General features: G+C 40.2%; 1 protein-coding gene across 1 annotated transcript; it reads right to left on the bottom strand.

Moving 5' to 3' along the window:
- Positions 1 to 3,562: 3,562 nt before the first annotated feature.
- On the bottom strand, positions 3,563 to 11,853 carry LOC146701524 (uncharacterized). The gene is made up of 3 exons (XM_085467856.1): positions 11,760 to 11,853; positions 8,310 to 8,906; positions 3,563 to 6,874 (listed from the first exon to the last, which is right to left on the bottom strand). Exons 1-3 carry the CDS (start codon positions 11,775 to 11,777, stop codon positions 6,296 to 6,298), a joined length of 1,194 nt encoding a protein of 397 aa, XP_085323982.1. The 5' UTR covers positions 11,778 to 11,853; the 3' UTR covers positions 3,563 to 6,295.
- Between the last annotated feature and the right edge of the window lie 5,670 nt (positions 11,854 to 17,523).

Below are 17,523 nucleotides of genomic sequence, written 5' to 3'. Positions count from 1 at the left end.
AATGTGTGAATGACTGAATGTAGTGTGAAGCGCTTTGGGGTCCTTAGAAAAGCGCTATACAAATGCAGGCCATTTACCATTTATTAAAAAGTAGAAAGTAAAAAGTTATTACAATATACATTATTATCATGTTCGTACAATATAAATATTATATTGCACGAACATGAAAAGTATATTGTTAGAACAATAAAATTTTCACATTATAACATGATATAGCTCTATTTTTCTTTTGCCTGGGTGGCAGCTCTACGCTTACGTACTCAGATGAGCTTGCCTCATCCTACAAGTTGTGCCTCCATCTCTTGTGTCCAGATCACACGCTGCACTGCCGTGCTGCTCCACCTTTTCTCTGTCATTTCTGTGTTTGTGCATGCGCAGTGTGAGAGGCTGCGTTGAGGGGCGACAGGATTTCAAACAGGTTTGATTATCATGTGACCATACGATTGATGATTGGGAGCTGGTCGTGAGGTGTTAACTGCTTTTCATTACCCCATGTATACGACACGATGCACACACGATTAAGGCAAAACACGGGCCGATCCCCAAAACGGTTGCGCAACTGACAAATCGGCTCAAAATGGGCCAAAAGTCGCACAGTGTATGGCCAGCTTTTGGAGGCTAGCTCCAAACAAACATCTGCAGCTTTGCAGTGTATACAGCAATATAATGACCAGACCTAATTCTTTTGAAAACCATACATCTTTCCACAGGTCTCCACTTCATCAGACATCACCTAGACACAGAGCTGGATGAGGCCAGCACAAACAGCAGCCTATTCGACGAAGATGATGGATCCATGGGGTCAGGAAAGCCAGAAGCAGGGCTGGAACGGTACCTTTCATGTCCATTCACTGGAGGCGTGGATCTATTGCATGGCGTTCCTCACATCAAGAAGCTGTCAATCAAAGTCAACACAGCTCTTCCTGCATCTGGAGCTTGTGAAGGACTTCTCAGTCATGCAGGACTCCTGTTCACTGCTAAACAGTCACAACTTCACAGAAAGAACCTTGAGAGCAAACTGCCGCTGAAGCTTAACCATCACCTCACTGAGTGAAGAAATGGCACATGTTTGCTAAATATGCAGAAATAGATGCACACCCATACAATTTATGGTAAACTGAGCTGGCTTGTATGTACATATGTTCAAGATGCCTCGTTCTGTTTTCTCTGAGGCTGCTGTGGCATTTGGAGCAAAATTAATATAAAGTTTACAGCATATCTTGTCACTGGAAATTGTTTGCACTGTTTATATATTTATATTATTTACTGTAGGTATTGGTGAAAAAAGCTTGTTTGAAAAATGTTGTGAAAATCTGGAAATTAGAATTGTTGTGCCTTATTTTGTTGATGTTTTTACACATATTCCTTTTGAAAATGGTAAAATTTGTATATTTATTTATTTTTGTTTGTCTGATAACATTTATTTAAAAAATAAATCGGACATTTCAAACAGTTACTCACTACTTGAGTAGTCTTTTCGCCAAGTACTTTTTTACTCTTACTTGAGTAACTTTGTTGACGACTACTTTTCACTTTTACTTCAGTAATAATATTTTAAAGTAATGCTACTCTTACTTGAGTACAATTTTTGGATACTCGACCCACCTCTGATTGTTCCTGGTTTCTGTTCTCTTCCTGCGGCTCACCTCACCTATTCTCATGTTACCATTTCTCAGTGTTGAGACTGCATCTGTGTCTGTCTTGTATTTCCTGTTTTACTTTGACAGTCTGTGTCTTGTGTCATGTCTTCAGCTCTGCTCCCCGCCTCGTCACATCTATTTAATTGAAGCTGTGTTCCCACCTGTTCTCCATCCTCTCATTTCTTTGTGTATATTTGCTGTGTGTTTGCTTCTACTCCATGTCGGATCGTGTGTTTGTCATCTCGGTGTTTCACTCTGCATTTCCTCCTTTGTGTTTGTCTCATGCTCCTTGTTCCTGGTTGTCAGGTTTTTGCTATGTTCTCCATGTTTCACTTGATCCTCTGTTTAGCTGTTTCCAGTTTAGGTTTTCCTTCAGTTCCCTGTTTGCTTCTTATTTTGTAGCGTCGTGTCCAGCCAATAATAAAGGCTCACTTTCTTTGTTTTTGTTAAATTCACCTTTCCACAGATTCTGCCTCACTGACTGTCACTATTTCTACATCTCTCCCATTCAAAAACACTCCATACACAGTTTATTTTATGTAATATTCAATATTAACCTGTAAATTTAGTCTTTTCAAGGAAGCATTTTTTTTTCTTTTTATGGCATAGAAGCTTTATTTATGTAGATTTTCTACTGCTAAGCAGAATAAGAAGAACAAACATGAACATTAAAGGCCTGGACAAACTTGAAACCAGTATTAGATAAAAACCTCAACAAGCAGACGACCCCCTATGAGCAAACACTTTGTGAAGGTGGGAAGAAAAAGCAGAGAGAAGAGTCTGTTTCCCAAATCCAAACTGGAAGCTGGTTCAACAGGAGAGAGGCCTGATATCTGAAAGCTCTGCTCTCATTCTAGTTTTCAAAACTAATAACCAAAAGTACGACTGCAGTCTGAGAGCGACGTGCTCTGTTGCGATCATACGGTACTACAGTACAAGGTCTTTAAGAAATGATGGGGCCTGATTATTCAGGACTTTATATTCAATTCTAGATTTAACATGGAGCCAGTGAAGAGAAGCTAACAAGGTAGAAAGATGATTTGTCTGCTGTCAGGACTCTAACTCCAGCATTTTGGATTAACTGGAAGCTTTTTAGAACAACGTGATCATAAAGGAATTACAAAAGTCGAGTCGAGTCAAGTATGTGTGAACAAAACAAGATAAACATGAACAAAATCTCACTTTAACGTGCACTTTTACTAATTCTGTACTATCTAGTTTTACATGAAACATCAACTTTATATTGACATTTTTACTTTACTCTTGAATTAGTATTTCATCTGTTATTGTTTTTTCCATGTAATTCTCAAAGCAGTAATAATATGTTGGGTTTAATGAGTATGGTTTACTTTAGATTTTTTTCATATATATTTTTGACCTTAAACTAAAAACATTTTCTATGACAGCTTTGAACGCTCACGTTGTTCCTGATAGATGGAAAACCTGCTTTAGATTTGTGTTTTGAAGTCATCTGACTAACACAGCCTAATCTGCACTACACAATGCCTTTGAATGGGTGTTTTCATGTATCAGACTCTTGTTCACACTCACAAATTTATGACAAAGTACAGAACAAAACACAGTTAAAGAGATGGAGGAACTTTCTTCTGTTTTACATTGGGATTAAAGTTTCAGCCATTTCAGTTATTTGATATCTAATATGTCAGTTTTATCTGAGGTAGACGTCTCTGGCTGGACACAGACTTTGATGCTCAGCGTTTACGGTACAGAGCAGCTTTTCCTGCACAAAATACAAAATACATCTCATGGCTATATTATGTTTGCTGCTTATGTTGATTATGAGGTTAATATCCAGCTGTTGCACTAAATGAAAAACACTTAAAATGAGCAGTGTTACAATTTATGAAACTGATGAAAGATTTTATTACTAAAACATGCAGGAGTGGTTTTTAACTTAAAGGAGCCATAATAAGTCATGATACATTCATACAATATGCATAAGAGGGCAGACCATGTTTCATTCATACATCCTTCTACCAGTAATCTAGTTCATCAGTTTGTAGCTTCACATAACAAAAGTAATTTTTGTTACAGGTTTTTCAATCACGTTTGTTTTTGTGTGAAGACGAACTACACGTACCAGACCTTTCTTATCTGCAAAGGTTGTTATGATTTTTCAGAATACCCAAGACCTTCGAGGTTTTTACATTGGGATCTAACCATGACAACATCTCCAGGCACAAAACAACTTTTTATCCATTTCTGTCATTCTTGTAGCAATGGTAAATATTCTCAAATCCACAGTTTCCTTAGAGGTCTGTAATGTACTGGATTTGTTCCCACCTTCTTTTCTGTCAAATAGTCCTGGAGGGAGAGCTGGTTTTCACTTCATGACAAGCAATAACTTTGTGATGTTGCATTAAACATGAGTCAGTATCTAAAAAGTAATCCCTTCAAGGTGCACGGCTCTGCTTGTCATGCAAGTGAGCACTACTACATACCGTTTTACAATACTACGCTGTACTGTTGGCTGGGTTTTCCTCCATACAGTTTACAGAATAAACATTTTGCTATGACCCTTTGCACAGCTGAAACTCCATTTGTTATCCAAAATCTGGGAAACATGCTCTTTGGCCAGTCCTCTTGAAGATCCTGTTTCATTTTTCTCTCAGTTTCAATGGAAACTTTTGAATCAGAATATTAATGTTAGCTGGCATGTTTAACTCCTCCAAACACTGCAGTTCCTTCATAGCATTGCAACACTATGTATAGATATAGACAATATAGATCTCCTTGTCATGGTTCTGGGTCATTTGACGCAGCGTTTTGAGTTTGTTGTTTATTTGGTGTCTATCATGTATTAAGCAAGCGATCCCCACCCTTTTTTGCACCATGGACCAGTTTAATATCAAAACATATTTTCCCAGACCAGCATTTAAGGTGTTGTAGATAAATACAAAAGAATAAAATGATATGACCAAGACAAAAACTGCGATATTTTGTAAATATAATAATAAACCTGAATTCACTATGTAATTGTGTAACTTTATTAGCAGCCTCCTCCTTAAATGCGCCAACAACATTGAGAGTAACATCCTCCTCTCTGCCCGTTAATGCTCTCTGGTCGCTATGGTAACATGTAAATATTTAAAAATTATTCATAACACACGGGAGAAGTCGCAGGGAAACCGAGTTAATGATTAAAAACTCTGAAAACCATACATTTCATACTTGAGCCTAAACTCTCGCGACCTGGTACAAAACAAATGACGGACCGCTGGTCTAAGCTCACATCCATCATGGACAACACCTCCCACCTCTGCATGAGACGGTACAAGCACTGAGCAGCTCGTTCAGCAGTACTTTTACACCCACAGTGTAGGAAGGAGCGTTACTGCAGGTCATTCTTACCAGCAGCTGTCAGACTCTAACCAGGGGTGCACATAACTTTTTTAGTGAGCTACTCAGGTGAGTCCCAGGACGGTTTTTAGTACGCATTGAAAACGATCTTTTTCAGATATGCTACAAGTTATCACTTGTAGCCAGTTACATTATAATGGCTGGCAGGTGGTCTTCATGCCTCCATGAAGACCACGTGGTATTATGAAACTTACCCAGTTTTACAAAGGGGATCCCATTTTCTTCACACAGCTTCTTCAGTGTAGCATTTTTTTTTTACAAATAAAACTGCATCAGCTTGACCACACAGCGATTAAACGTCTCACAGTAAGGATCCTTGTGATCAACTGAATTTAAGAAATCTCCCAGTTTGTGTGCTGTGCAGAGAATGTGCACAAGGGAGTCTCCAACTGTAGCAAGTTGCTGGAGTTTTGGCACAACGCCATTGAAGACACCCACGTTGATAGCAGCCTCGTTTGTGCACGCAGCGACCAACTTTGTTGTCCAGTCATCCAAGCCTGTGTCCTCAAGAAGTCTCACAAGTCCACCCCTATGCGGTGCGGTCAGCACCCAGTTCAATCAGTCCAAGATAGTCAGAGGTAAACTCTCCATTGCTGGACACAGACATAATGTAAATGATTTCCTGCTCGACGACCACAGATCCATCGGAAAGTATCCCCCAAAATTCGGCAGACTGCAATTTGGCTCCTAACTCCCCGCTGATGGTGTGATGCTCTGCACGATCCGTGCCCCCTTCACGTGAATGATATGCATGTCTGACATTTACTCTTAGCCGCTACAATAATAATATCCTCAGAATATAAATGTGGACATTTCTTCTCAGCTAGCTTGTTTATTAGCAATGTCTTGCACCACATTTCAGTACACTCGTTGTTAGATTCAAGCCACGGCACTTTGAGCCAAATTTTCGAAAGAAGTTTTTTCTTCGGCTCTGGCTCTGGTTGGTGTTTCTTAGGTGGTGGCGAAACACCAAAGAAGCTGTAGGAACACGTGTCAGGCACGCAAAGGCGCTTGGTAACATAAGTGTCACTACACATTTGTAATTTTTGTCGCACATGTGCACCTGAGTAGGAGTTAGGTGTATCCCTGTCTATAACACAGTTTAACATGTTTATCTTACTCATCATCTGTTTAATTTTTCTCAGTACACTAGAGGAACATGTTCATTCACAGCTGCCTCATCACATTTTTACATCTGAACTCTGTGGAGCCTGATCTCAAGGGTTTTAAGTCTGACCCTGAAACCAGTAGAGGATCTTTCTGTCTCTGCAGATTCACTGTGATGGGAGTGATTTCAGCCCTGAGTGATCACGCTGATGTTTGCACAGAGCAGATAATGAAGTGAATGTTTTGGCATATTGGTAACAGTGAAACAGTTTATTAGTAACGTGGGATCGTTTGTGTTCGGAGTATGAACTGAGATTCCTGAAGCTCTTGTCACACTGGTCACAGCTGTAGTTTCCTTCCACATGTGTACGTTCATGATAATTACGACTACATGAATGTGAGAAGCTTTTGTCACAGTGTCTGCACGTGTATGGTTTCTCTCCTGTGTGGACTCGTTTGTGTCTTTTAAGATCACCTGCAGAGGTGAAGGATGACCCACACTGATCACAGAGGTGCTTTTTAACCCCACTGTGAATCAGTTCATCTCGTTTTAACTCAGTTGGTGTGGTGAAGCTTCTCCCACATTCTTTGCAGTATTTAATTTTTTCTCCAGAGTGTTTACGTTGATGTCTTTTTAGGGTGTATTGGTGACTATACGTTTTTCCACAGAGGTCACAATGAAAGTCTTTCCCATCATCACGGCGATGACAGAGTTGAGAACTGGATCCATCTGTGTCGCTCTGCTTCTAAACAAAGACACAAAGACAGTGTAAGTCAGTCCTTCACTATTTTTATCCTGAACGTCGCCTGAAATAAAGAGCATCTCTGCAGACGTACAATTACATTTTACTGTTTCAGTTAACACACTCAGTTTACTGGGCTGCAATAACTACAATACTACCACCATAATACTACAGTAATACTTATTTCATGTTACAGTAACATCTGAGTTACACTAAAGTACTACTATGCTAATATTTGCAGGGTACCAACACAGTGCTAAACTACTAATGTAACACTGCAGTAATACTCATTTAATACTGCATTAATAACACTGTAACTGTGCAGTTATAACACTCAGCTGCCTGGGACACAAGAAAAACACTACTACCCCCATGACACTGCAATTATAATATTAAATGCGTATTTTAACACTAATGTCTAAAATTACTAAAGTTATAAATAAGCAATGATACTACTGGTACTACAATACCATTACGTAATGATACAACTTTGTTAACCCAGGGCTTGCAAAATCGCTAGCCCGACGTCCCAGCAATATCTTTCCCGGAACAAACACCAATTGCAAATAACATACTAAGAATAAACCTGAAAATCAGTTTAGAACAGCGTACTATGTTGCAAAGAGTGAACTACCACTGGCAAAATTTAGCAGTCTTTGCAAACTTCAAAAAGCAAATGGCATCGATCTTGGTTCCACTTGCCTCTTACCCGTGACTTCAGTGGAAATTTCAAATTCAGGATCTGACACAGACTGATTCGTGTTCTACACAGTTCTTACAAGTTCATAGAAATTTCTGTTCAATTAGAACCAAGTATTTGAGTTGATGATTGTAATTTTTATACAATGTTGTAAAACGTGCTTCAACAATCGATTAATGTTTTGTTTCCGTTACAATATTATACTTTAATGTATAATATTGTAACGGAAACAAAACAGGAAACAAAACATCAATCAAAAAATTGCTCTCTTTTTTATTTGGGCTACTTAAATTTATTTTGGGCTACCAAAAACTGAAGAGTCCCTGCCCAAAGGGCTACCAGGGATTTTGAAATTTTGCAAGCCCTGTAACCATGAGAGAAGATTACTGAATGTTTTGGTTTTGAGCTTATTTTCATTTGTGTTTTATTTTATTACATGTACTCCTGACAGAGGAATATGCCTCTGTAAACAAAAGGCCATTTATGGTGAAATAATAACAATATCATGATATACCAGGAAACTGCCTGAACATTAAATAACACCATCATATCAATTTTCAGCACTTTTAGTTTTTAATGATCGTGTAAACAAAAATCATAACTGACATGAAAATCTGAATAATCACTCAGAGCTGCTTTTCCATGCAGCAGAATTGCTAACATGCTAACACAGTTTAATGAGCAGAGTTGTTCCAAACAGTCAGGCTAAAATGACAAGATAACAATATAAATACATACCTCACAGTAACTGCACTTGTAGAGTCTCATTCTGGTGTGGATCTGTTGGTGCTGCCTAAGGTAACGTGGAGCTTTAAAAGTCTTCTCACACAGGTCACATTTATAAGGTCTCTCCTCAGAGTGGCTAAACATGTGTTGTCGTAACTGTGTGCCTGTTATAAACTGTTTATCACACTGATCACAGCAGTACACAACATGTCTGGTGTGAATGCGTAGGTGTTTATTTCGGCTCGCTATGTGGCGAAAAGTTTTTCCACAAATGTCACAGCTGTATGCCTTAATTCCAGAGTGGGTAACTAGATGCTTCTGTAAGCTGCTACTTTGAGTAAAAGCTCTTCCACACTGATCACAGCTGTACGCTTTAACTCCACTGTGGATGACTTGGTGTATTTTTAGGGAACGCTCCCTGGAAAAAGACTTTCCGCACAAGCCACAGCTGAACGGTCTCTCTCCAGTGTGGATGACCTGATGCTGTTTTAGTTCATACTTCCAAGTAAAATCCTTCCCACACTCGTCACAGGTGTGTTTTTTCTCTCTCTTTCTTGGTTGAGGTTTGTCGGCCTCCTGAGAGCGCTGACTTCTCGCTCCATGTTGGTCCTGCAGTGACAGAGATACAAACAGAGGCAGTGAGTGAAATGCAGTCGTGGAACAAACTCAACCTTCAAACTCCCTCCATTAACACTAGTTTTAAACCTGAAGGTGGAGTGTGGCACCAAACACCTTAAAGGTCTCTTATCCCCACCTGCTGGTAGTTCTAACACATTACATCCAACCTGGTGTTAAAAATAATTCATGACTGTTTAAACCAATGACTGCATAAAAGATGGACGACGCGACACCGCCTCCTACCATTGTGCAAAAATGAAGCCAAAATATCCCGCTTGTGGAGGCTGCCATCTTGCAAATTTGGAGCCAGAGTCTGTAGTGACTTGAGGTGGAGCGACTGTGTAACACTCCCGCCCACACACCCGCTGGACGTGACCACAAATACGCCCCTCTACACTTTTTACGTAGCACCTGTGGTTCGAGCTTTTTGCTGGTTTACCGCGACTGATGACTCGTTTAATTAAGGTAAATACAACCATGTCACTGTTATAAAAAAAAGACACAGCTTATCATCTTATAGTTCTAAAATCGCTCTGTTGTTAATTCGTTTGCTAGATTAGCCGCTAGCATACGCACTGTGTTGGAGGCTTGTTGCTAGCTAGTTAGCGATGCTATTCAATTCAATTCAATTCAATTTTATTTATATAGCGCCAAATCACAACAAAAGTCGCCTCAATGCGCTTCATAGATACAGAGAAAAACCCAACAATCATATGACCCCCTATGAGCAAGCACTTTGGCGACAGTGGGAAGGAAAAACTCCCTTTTAACAGGAAGAAACCTCCGGCAGAACCAGGCTCAGGGAGGGGCGGCCATCTGCTGCGACCGGTTGGGGTGAGAGAAGGAAGACAGGATAAAGACATGCTGTGGAAGAGAGACAGAGATTAATAACAGATATGATTCAATGCAGAGAGGTCTATTAATACATAGTGAGTGAGAAAGGTGACTGGCAAGGAAAAACTCAATGCATCATGGGAATCCCCCGGCAGCCTATGTCTATTGCAGCATAACTAAGAGAGGATTCAGGGTCACCTGGTCCAGCCCTAACTATATGCTTTAGCAAAAAGGAAAGTTTGAAGCCTAATCTTAAAAGTAGAGATAGTGTCTGTCTCCCGAATCCAAACTGGAAGCTGGTTCCACAGAAGAGGGGCCTGAAAACTGAAGGCTCTCCCTCCCATTCTACTTTTAAATACTCTAGGAACAACAAGTAGGCCTGCAGAGCGAGAGCGAAGTGCTCTAATAGGGTGATATGGTACTACAAGGTCATTGAGATAAGATGGGGCCTGATTATTTAAGACCTTGTATGTGAGAAGCAGGATTTTGAATTCAATTCTGGATTTAACAGGAAGCCAATGAAGGGAAGCCAAAACAGGAGAAATATGCTCTCTCTTTCTAGTCCCTGTCAGTACTCTTGCTGCAGCATTTTGGATTAGCTGAAGGCTTTTCAGTGAGTTTTTTGGACATCCTGATAATAATGAATTGCAGTCGTCCAGCCTGGAAGTAATAAATGCATGAACTAGTTTTTCAGCGTCACTCTGAGACAGGATATTTCTAATTTTAGAGATGTTGCGCAAATGGAAGAAAGCAGTCTTACATATTTGTTTAATATGTGCGTTGAAGGACATGTCCTGGTCAGTCTATTAGATAGATATGATACAAACCACTGCAGTGCAGTACCTGTAATACCTACAGCATGTTCTAATCGCTCTAATAGGATATTATGGTCGACAGTATCGAACGCTGCACTAAGGTCTAGCAGGACAAGCACAGAGATGCTACACAGAGATGCTACACACCTGTTACTCTAATAGTCTGTGTTTTTGAAGGATTCAGCACTCCTTGTGTTTTTTTTATCCATTTTTAGACAGCGATGAGATCATCTGCACACCCCACAGAGGCCCAGAGTTACTGTTAATATCAAAAATATAATGTTGTCCTTTGAGATTTTAACATAAGACTGTGAGTGTAATGGATCTAAAACGGTTTAAATCTCTAGTCTACAGCCTGGTAACATGGAAACTTTAAAAACAGCAGCAGAACGTTTCAGTAGTGTAGTCTAATGTGTTCTTTTCATTTAATAATAAAGTCCATATTATGTATAACAGCTACATTCACCCTGGACAGAAACTAGTGAGGGAAACCATTAGGACTAAGCTGGGTTTCCTGGGTCCAGAGGTTTGGAGAAACTTTTTCCCTTTTTTTCATCACAGCTGTCCTGTGCCAGAAGTTCTGTTGACCCACTGAAAGAGGCATCATTTAAGAAACACCAGGAACACTGAAGCTCATCGCACTGATCAAGCAGGACTCATGATCTTCACCAGCAGCTCCCTCACAGGGAAATCTTCAGAGCTCCTCCGTAGGCCCGTCCCAGAAGATGGATAAACCCAGCATTTCATGAACACTGTGATGGAGACCTTTGGTTTGTGTAATGTTATAAATATTCAGATACTCCCCAGAGGCTCCGGACTTTTACATAAAGATATTATATTCAGTCCTGTAGAAAGTTATGACTGGTGCACAGTGACTGTGGTGCTCATGTCAGAGTTAGATAAGACTCAATGTTAATTCAGTTGTACATTGTTGTACATTTGTACACAGTGCATAATAAACTGGAAATGTAAAGCTTACATGTAAGTCCTCATGTGTGGAAATCAGATATTGGGTCTGTACATGTGACATTATGTTTTTTCATAAACTGAAAGATGCTGCAAAATAATATGAGGCAGAATATTTAGTGAAGTGATTGTATATATAATAATATACAACACAGTGATATAACAGGTTGGGAGGATGAGAGTTTTAGACGTGACTGATTATTTGGTGAAACTGTGATATTTTCCTCACCTCCTGTGTTGAGCTCATTGTTTCCTCTGTAGTGACTCAGCTGAGTCCAGATGGCTGAAAATGTTCCTCTGCTGCTCCGTCAGACTCTTCTCCTCCTGCTGATCAGCTGGGACACAAAACAGATCTTTGTTAGGCTCCACACTGCACTGAAGAGTCAAAGTGTCTCATATGTTCATCTGACAACACAAAGTACAAATTTCACTCTGATTGCTTGTAGAAATCTTGTGAGACGTGTTGTGCTGCAAAGTGAGGAAACTCTCTCACTCACTTATACTTCAGGAGGAACTTTGTGACATTGGCTCTAATATTCTAAGCAGCCCTTTACTATGACAGGGCCAGAAAGTCCTATTTGAAGGTTTGGGAGAAGGACCATGTTAAAGGTGGATTGGGGTTTATACACTTTGTTATGATACAGGTAAGGCTGTAAGAGCCTGAGAAGGTGTCCTGAATGAACCTCTAAAACCAGTTTTCAGCTAACGACTCTGCTTCAGTCTGGAAAACAGCAACTACAAGTTTAAAGACTCCATCAACAATTCACACCCAGCAACAGCCTGAACAGCTCCTCCTGTGGTTTCCACAAACAGGGACAGACCTGTTACTCCCCCACCCCACACTTTCAACTCCTTCAGCCCCCCAGTTCCACCCCCCACCCCGACCATTCATAATAACAGAGGCCCACACCTGATCACCACTTCACAAGTCTCTCCAGCCCCCATGGTGCCGCTCTCCAAACTCCACCATTCCCCAAACTTTGATTCTGTTCATCTGGACGTAGCTTTTTGTGGGAGAAACGTTTCGTCACTCATCCAAGTGACTTCTTCAGTTTCAGCTGACTGCAGCTTTCCCCAATCTTCAACAGTGCATTTGCATAATGACTGAAACTAGAACCACTGAAGGAACAATGGGCTGGGAGGTCAGTTATTGAGCATTAATATGCAAATCCTCGTGATCATTGATCAACAACGTCTGATCGCTTGCAGCGACTCCCCAACTCTTTGTGAATGGTACTCATGGCCATTGATCAGCGGTCTTTGATTAATGAGCTTTGATCAGTGGTTTCAGTGCTTTCCTTCCTGCTTTGACTGCAGCTGTGTTTGACACAGGAAGACATTTTTACATTCTTCACGATTATACTTTATTCTTTTTGGGGGAAGTGCAGCTTTAAACCTTCACATGATTCAAGTCAACCCAACAAATCAATCTGAACGATCACAGGTGGGACAAACTTCTGTAGATAAAATAAAACCCACATTCAATCCACAACGTGATTAAAAACATGATTTCTCCAAATCACCAAGAGCTGCACATTAACCACCACAATATATTTTATTCTCTGTGCTTTCAAATATGAACACTGTTTACTTTCATCTCTGTTTCATTAGGTTTTGTTAACATCTTCCTGTGCATCACTTTACAGCAGCCAAATATACACATTCTGTATTTATCATATGAAAGAAACTATACTGTGGAGGGGCATGCTAATTTCTTGTTTTTGATTGATGTATGTTTTTTTTTTTTTTTGGCTTTATTTTTGTTGCATATGTTGTTTGTTTAATTTAAAACAAAAAAAAACAATTAAATGAATGAGAGGTAAAACTTAAGGGGGTAGGGACAAATAAGTAAATACTTCTACCTACTCCTTTTTCAAACAAATAATGGAATAATAGTTTGTAATGATTGTGAAGGCACATGTTTGAAATAAAAATGAACTGAACTGAAGGAAGCAAGAAGAATGAGTTTAATAAAGTTTGATTTATCTGACTGCTTTGTTTCGCTTAATGTGCCTTATAATCCCGTGCACCTTATGGTCCGAAAAATACGTACTGCACACTGCAGTTTAATGTTGCAAAGCACCTCTTTTTAACTTCAGTGGATATTATACATGGTTATGCTCAGGATATGTCAGCCAATTTCTACTGGAAATGCCTTTTGGTTATACTTTCAGCAAGGAATTTGCATTTGCACTGTTACATTTTTATAAAGCTTTAATGTACATAAAAACCAGCTTCTTGTTTAAGTGAAAATAAATGGAAGGTTGTCTTTTTGCGCTAGTAATGTTGTGGAGTTGTATTTTGTCTCGCATCAATTATATCGTCAGTTATATCGTTATCGCAAATTTTCAAATATATATCGTGATAAATATTTTTGGCCATATCGCCCTGCTCTAACTCCTGCTGTACACAGTTATTAATGCTAGCATGCTAACACACTCAGAAAAGTAATAAATGTTTACCAAGTCTATACTTTTTTATGTTTCCTGTTTCCTATTATATATTTCTATCATTTTGTCATTTTTCAATATTAATAATTACAATGTAACATTTAAAAGTTGATTCAGTGAAGGAAAATATTTTACTTTTGCTCCCTACATGAGAAAATGATAAATGGTAAATGGCCTGTATTTATATAGCGCTTTACTAGTCCCTAAGGACCCCAAAGCGCTTTACATATCCAGTCATCCACCCATTCACACACACATTCACACACTGGTGATGGCAAGCTACATTGTAGCCACAGCCACCCTGGGGCGCACTGACAGAGGCGAGGCTGCCGGACACTGGCGCCACCGGGCCCTCTGACCACCACCAGTAGGCAACGGGTGAAGTGTCTTGCCCAAGGACACAACGACCGAGACTGTCCAAGCCGGGGCTCGAACTGGCAACCTTCCAATTACAAGGCGAACTCCCAACTCTTGAGCCACGATTGCCCTAAGAAAATTGTGGCTCAGAACAAGAAAATTGTATTTTGTACTCCTTACATTTGCAAAACAGATGTGTTACTTTTAAGGCATCTGAGGGGTTCATTTCATCACTGCAGGCATCAAACATCAAACCAACTTGAGAAACGGGAAAAGTAACACATGAAAGACAATCCTGATCGTGTACTAATCACCAGGGTATGAAACATAAAAAGAGATGAAAGAGGCAAAACTGTGAGTCATAGTCAGGAGTTAAAGTGAGACGTTGTTGTTCTTTCTTTTTTGCACAGCACCTGAACAAACAGGTAATTTCAAATGCAGCGTTTCTATCAACAAACATCAGCAAACACACAAACTGTTTGTGTGCAGTTTGTCTCACAGTGTGTTGCTGGCTAAAGGTCCAGCTGCTGCACATCACAGGGAGAGAAAAGAAAGAGAGCTAACTTCACTCAGAGATGGAGAAAGATAAGACACACAGGACAGGAGAGGAAGAAGAGAGGTTAGATTTAAAGGGAAGGACTGCTCAGTGGGATTCGGTCAACTGGAGATTAAAGCTTACATGTAAGTCCTCATGTGTTGAAATCAGATATTGGGTCTGTACATGTGACATTATGTTTTTTCATAAACTGAAAGATGCTGCAAAACAATCTGAGGCAGATTATTTAGTGAAGTGATTGTATATATAATAATATACAACACAGTCATATAACAGGTTGGGAGGATGAGAGTTTTAGACGTGACTGATTATTTGGTGAAACTGTGATATTTTCCTCACCTTCTGTGTTGAGCTCATTGTTTCCTCTGTAGTGACTCAGCTGAGTCCAGATGGCTGAAAATGTTCCTCTGCTGCTCCGTCAGACTCTTCTCCTCCTGCTGATCAGCTGGGACACAAAACAGATCTTTGTTAGGCTCCACACTGCACTGAAGAGTCAAAGTGTCTCATATGTTCATCTGACAACACAAAGTACAAATTTCACTCTGATTGCTTGTAGAAATCTTGTGAGACGTGTTGTGCTGCAAAGTGAGGAAACTCTCTCACTCACTTATACTTCAGGAGGAACTTTGTGACATTGGCTCTAATATTCTAAGCAGCCCTTTACTATGACAGGGCCAGAAAGTCCTATTTGAAGGTTTGGGAGAAGGACCATGTTAAAGGTGGATTGGGGTTTATACACTTTGTTATGATACAGGTAAGGCTGTAAGAGCCTGAGAAGGTGTCCTGAATGAACCTCTAAAACCAGTTTTCAGCTAACGACTCTGCTTCAGTCTGGAAAACAGCAACTACAAGTTTAAAGACTCCATCAACAATTCACACCCAGCAACAGCCTGAACAGCTCCTCCTGTGGTTTCCACAAACAGGGACAGACCTGTTACTCCCCCACCCCACACTTTCAACTCCTTCAGCCCCCCAGTTCCACCCACCACCCCCACCATTCATAATAACAGAGGCCCACACCTGATCACCACTTCACAAGTCTCTCCAGCCCCCATGGTGCCGCTCTCCAAACTCCACCATTCCCCAAACTTTGATTCTGTTCATCTGGACGTAGCTTTTCATGGGAGAAACATTTCGTGACTCATCCAAGTGACTTCTTCAGTCTCAGCCGACTGCAGGTTTCCTCAATCTTCAACAGTGCATTTGCATAATGACTGAAACGAGCACCACTGAAGGAACAATGGGCTGGGAGGTCAGTTATTGAGCATTAATATGCAAATTCTCATGATCATTGATCAACAACCACTGATCCCTTGCAGCGGGAATGGTACTCATTGCCATTGATCAGCAGTCTTTGATTAATGAGCTTTGATCAGTGGTTTCAGTGCTTTCCTTCCTGCTTTGACTGCAGCTGTGTTTGACACAGGAAGACATTTTTACATTCTTCACGATTATATTTTATTCTTTTTGGGGGAAGTGCAGCTTTAAACCTTCACATGATTCAAGTCAACCCAACAAATCAATCTGAACGATCACAGGTGGGAAAAACTTCTGTAGATAAAATAAAATAAAAATTCAATCCACAACGTGATTAAAAACATGATTTCTCCAAATCACCAAGAGCTGCACATTAACCAGCACAATATATTTTATTCTCTGTGCTTTCAAATATGAACACTGTTTACTTTCATCTCTGTTTCATTAGTTTTTGTTAACATCTTCCTGTGCATCACTTTACAGCAGCCACACTCATTAAAATGAGACTTTGTAGGAGTTCACTTCCTCTCATGTGTTCATCCACAGCAGCTGGACAATAAAGTTTATTGTGACCCTGATACTGCAGCAGATCGCTCTCATCCATTTCCTGTTATCACTTCAAATAGAAATGAGGCTGTAGAGGTTTGGTGCAGGCAGAAAAACAGCTGCAGGGACAATGAAAAGACTTTTCTGCTCCAACTTCTCCCAGCATGCTGAGCTAATGATTAGTTGGTGTTTTTCTCCAAACACTCTCTCGCTCTTCTCTCAACGTGTTCACAATAAACTGTGAACAGACACCGAGGAGAGCAGCAGAAGACCTCATTCAGGAGCTAAACTCAACATGAACTGAACTCACAGTAAAGTTAGCTAGGTGCTTACCTTTAGATGAGCCCACAGACCGAGAGAAACTCCGCGATGAAGCTGCAACTCTTTCCAAACACAGGAAACAGATCAGGGAGCAGAGACCCACGTGGTTCACGCTGATCTCAGCTACGATCCAGGAGACAAGGGTGGGCAGATCGATGCAGATATCGATCCAAACGTTGGTACTACTTTATTCTCTTTGAATGGAAAAGCAGCTCTCTCTGCAAACACCTCCTCTTGTGGAGCATTCTTACTTTGTTCCGCCCCTTCTTCTTCTTCTTCTTCTTCTTCTTAGAAATTGTATTTGTGGTTGTCAAACAACAAAATGGTGAATTACCGCCACCAGCTGGTGTGGAGTGTGGAGTGTGAACTGGAACGTCGACCAGCAACAATTTACTCTCTTTTAAAAACTGGAATAAGGCCTGATAACTTTCACTTCTTGAGTCCTTTTGCAGTAAATCAATAAGATCCAGTTTCATTTTTATGTTACTGATGTTTTGGATCAGTTA

The sequence above is a fragment of the Copadichromis virginalis genome, linkage group LG9, assembly GCF_057382275.1.
Source record: "Copadichromis virginalis isolate Kocher_CV1m ecotype Utaka linkage group LG9, C_Virginalis_male_GT1.1, whole genome shotgun sequence".
NCBI classification, from domain to species: domain Eukaryota; kingdom Metazoa; phylum Chordata; class Actinopteri; order Cichliformes; family Cichlidae; genus Copadichromis; species Copadichromis virginalis.
This window is presented reverse-complemented; position numbering and strand designations above follow the sequence as displayed.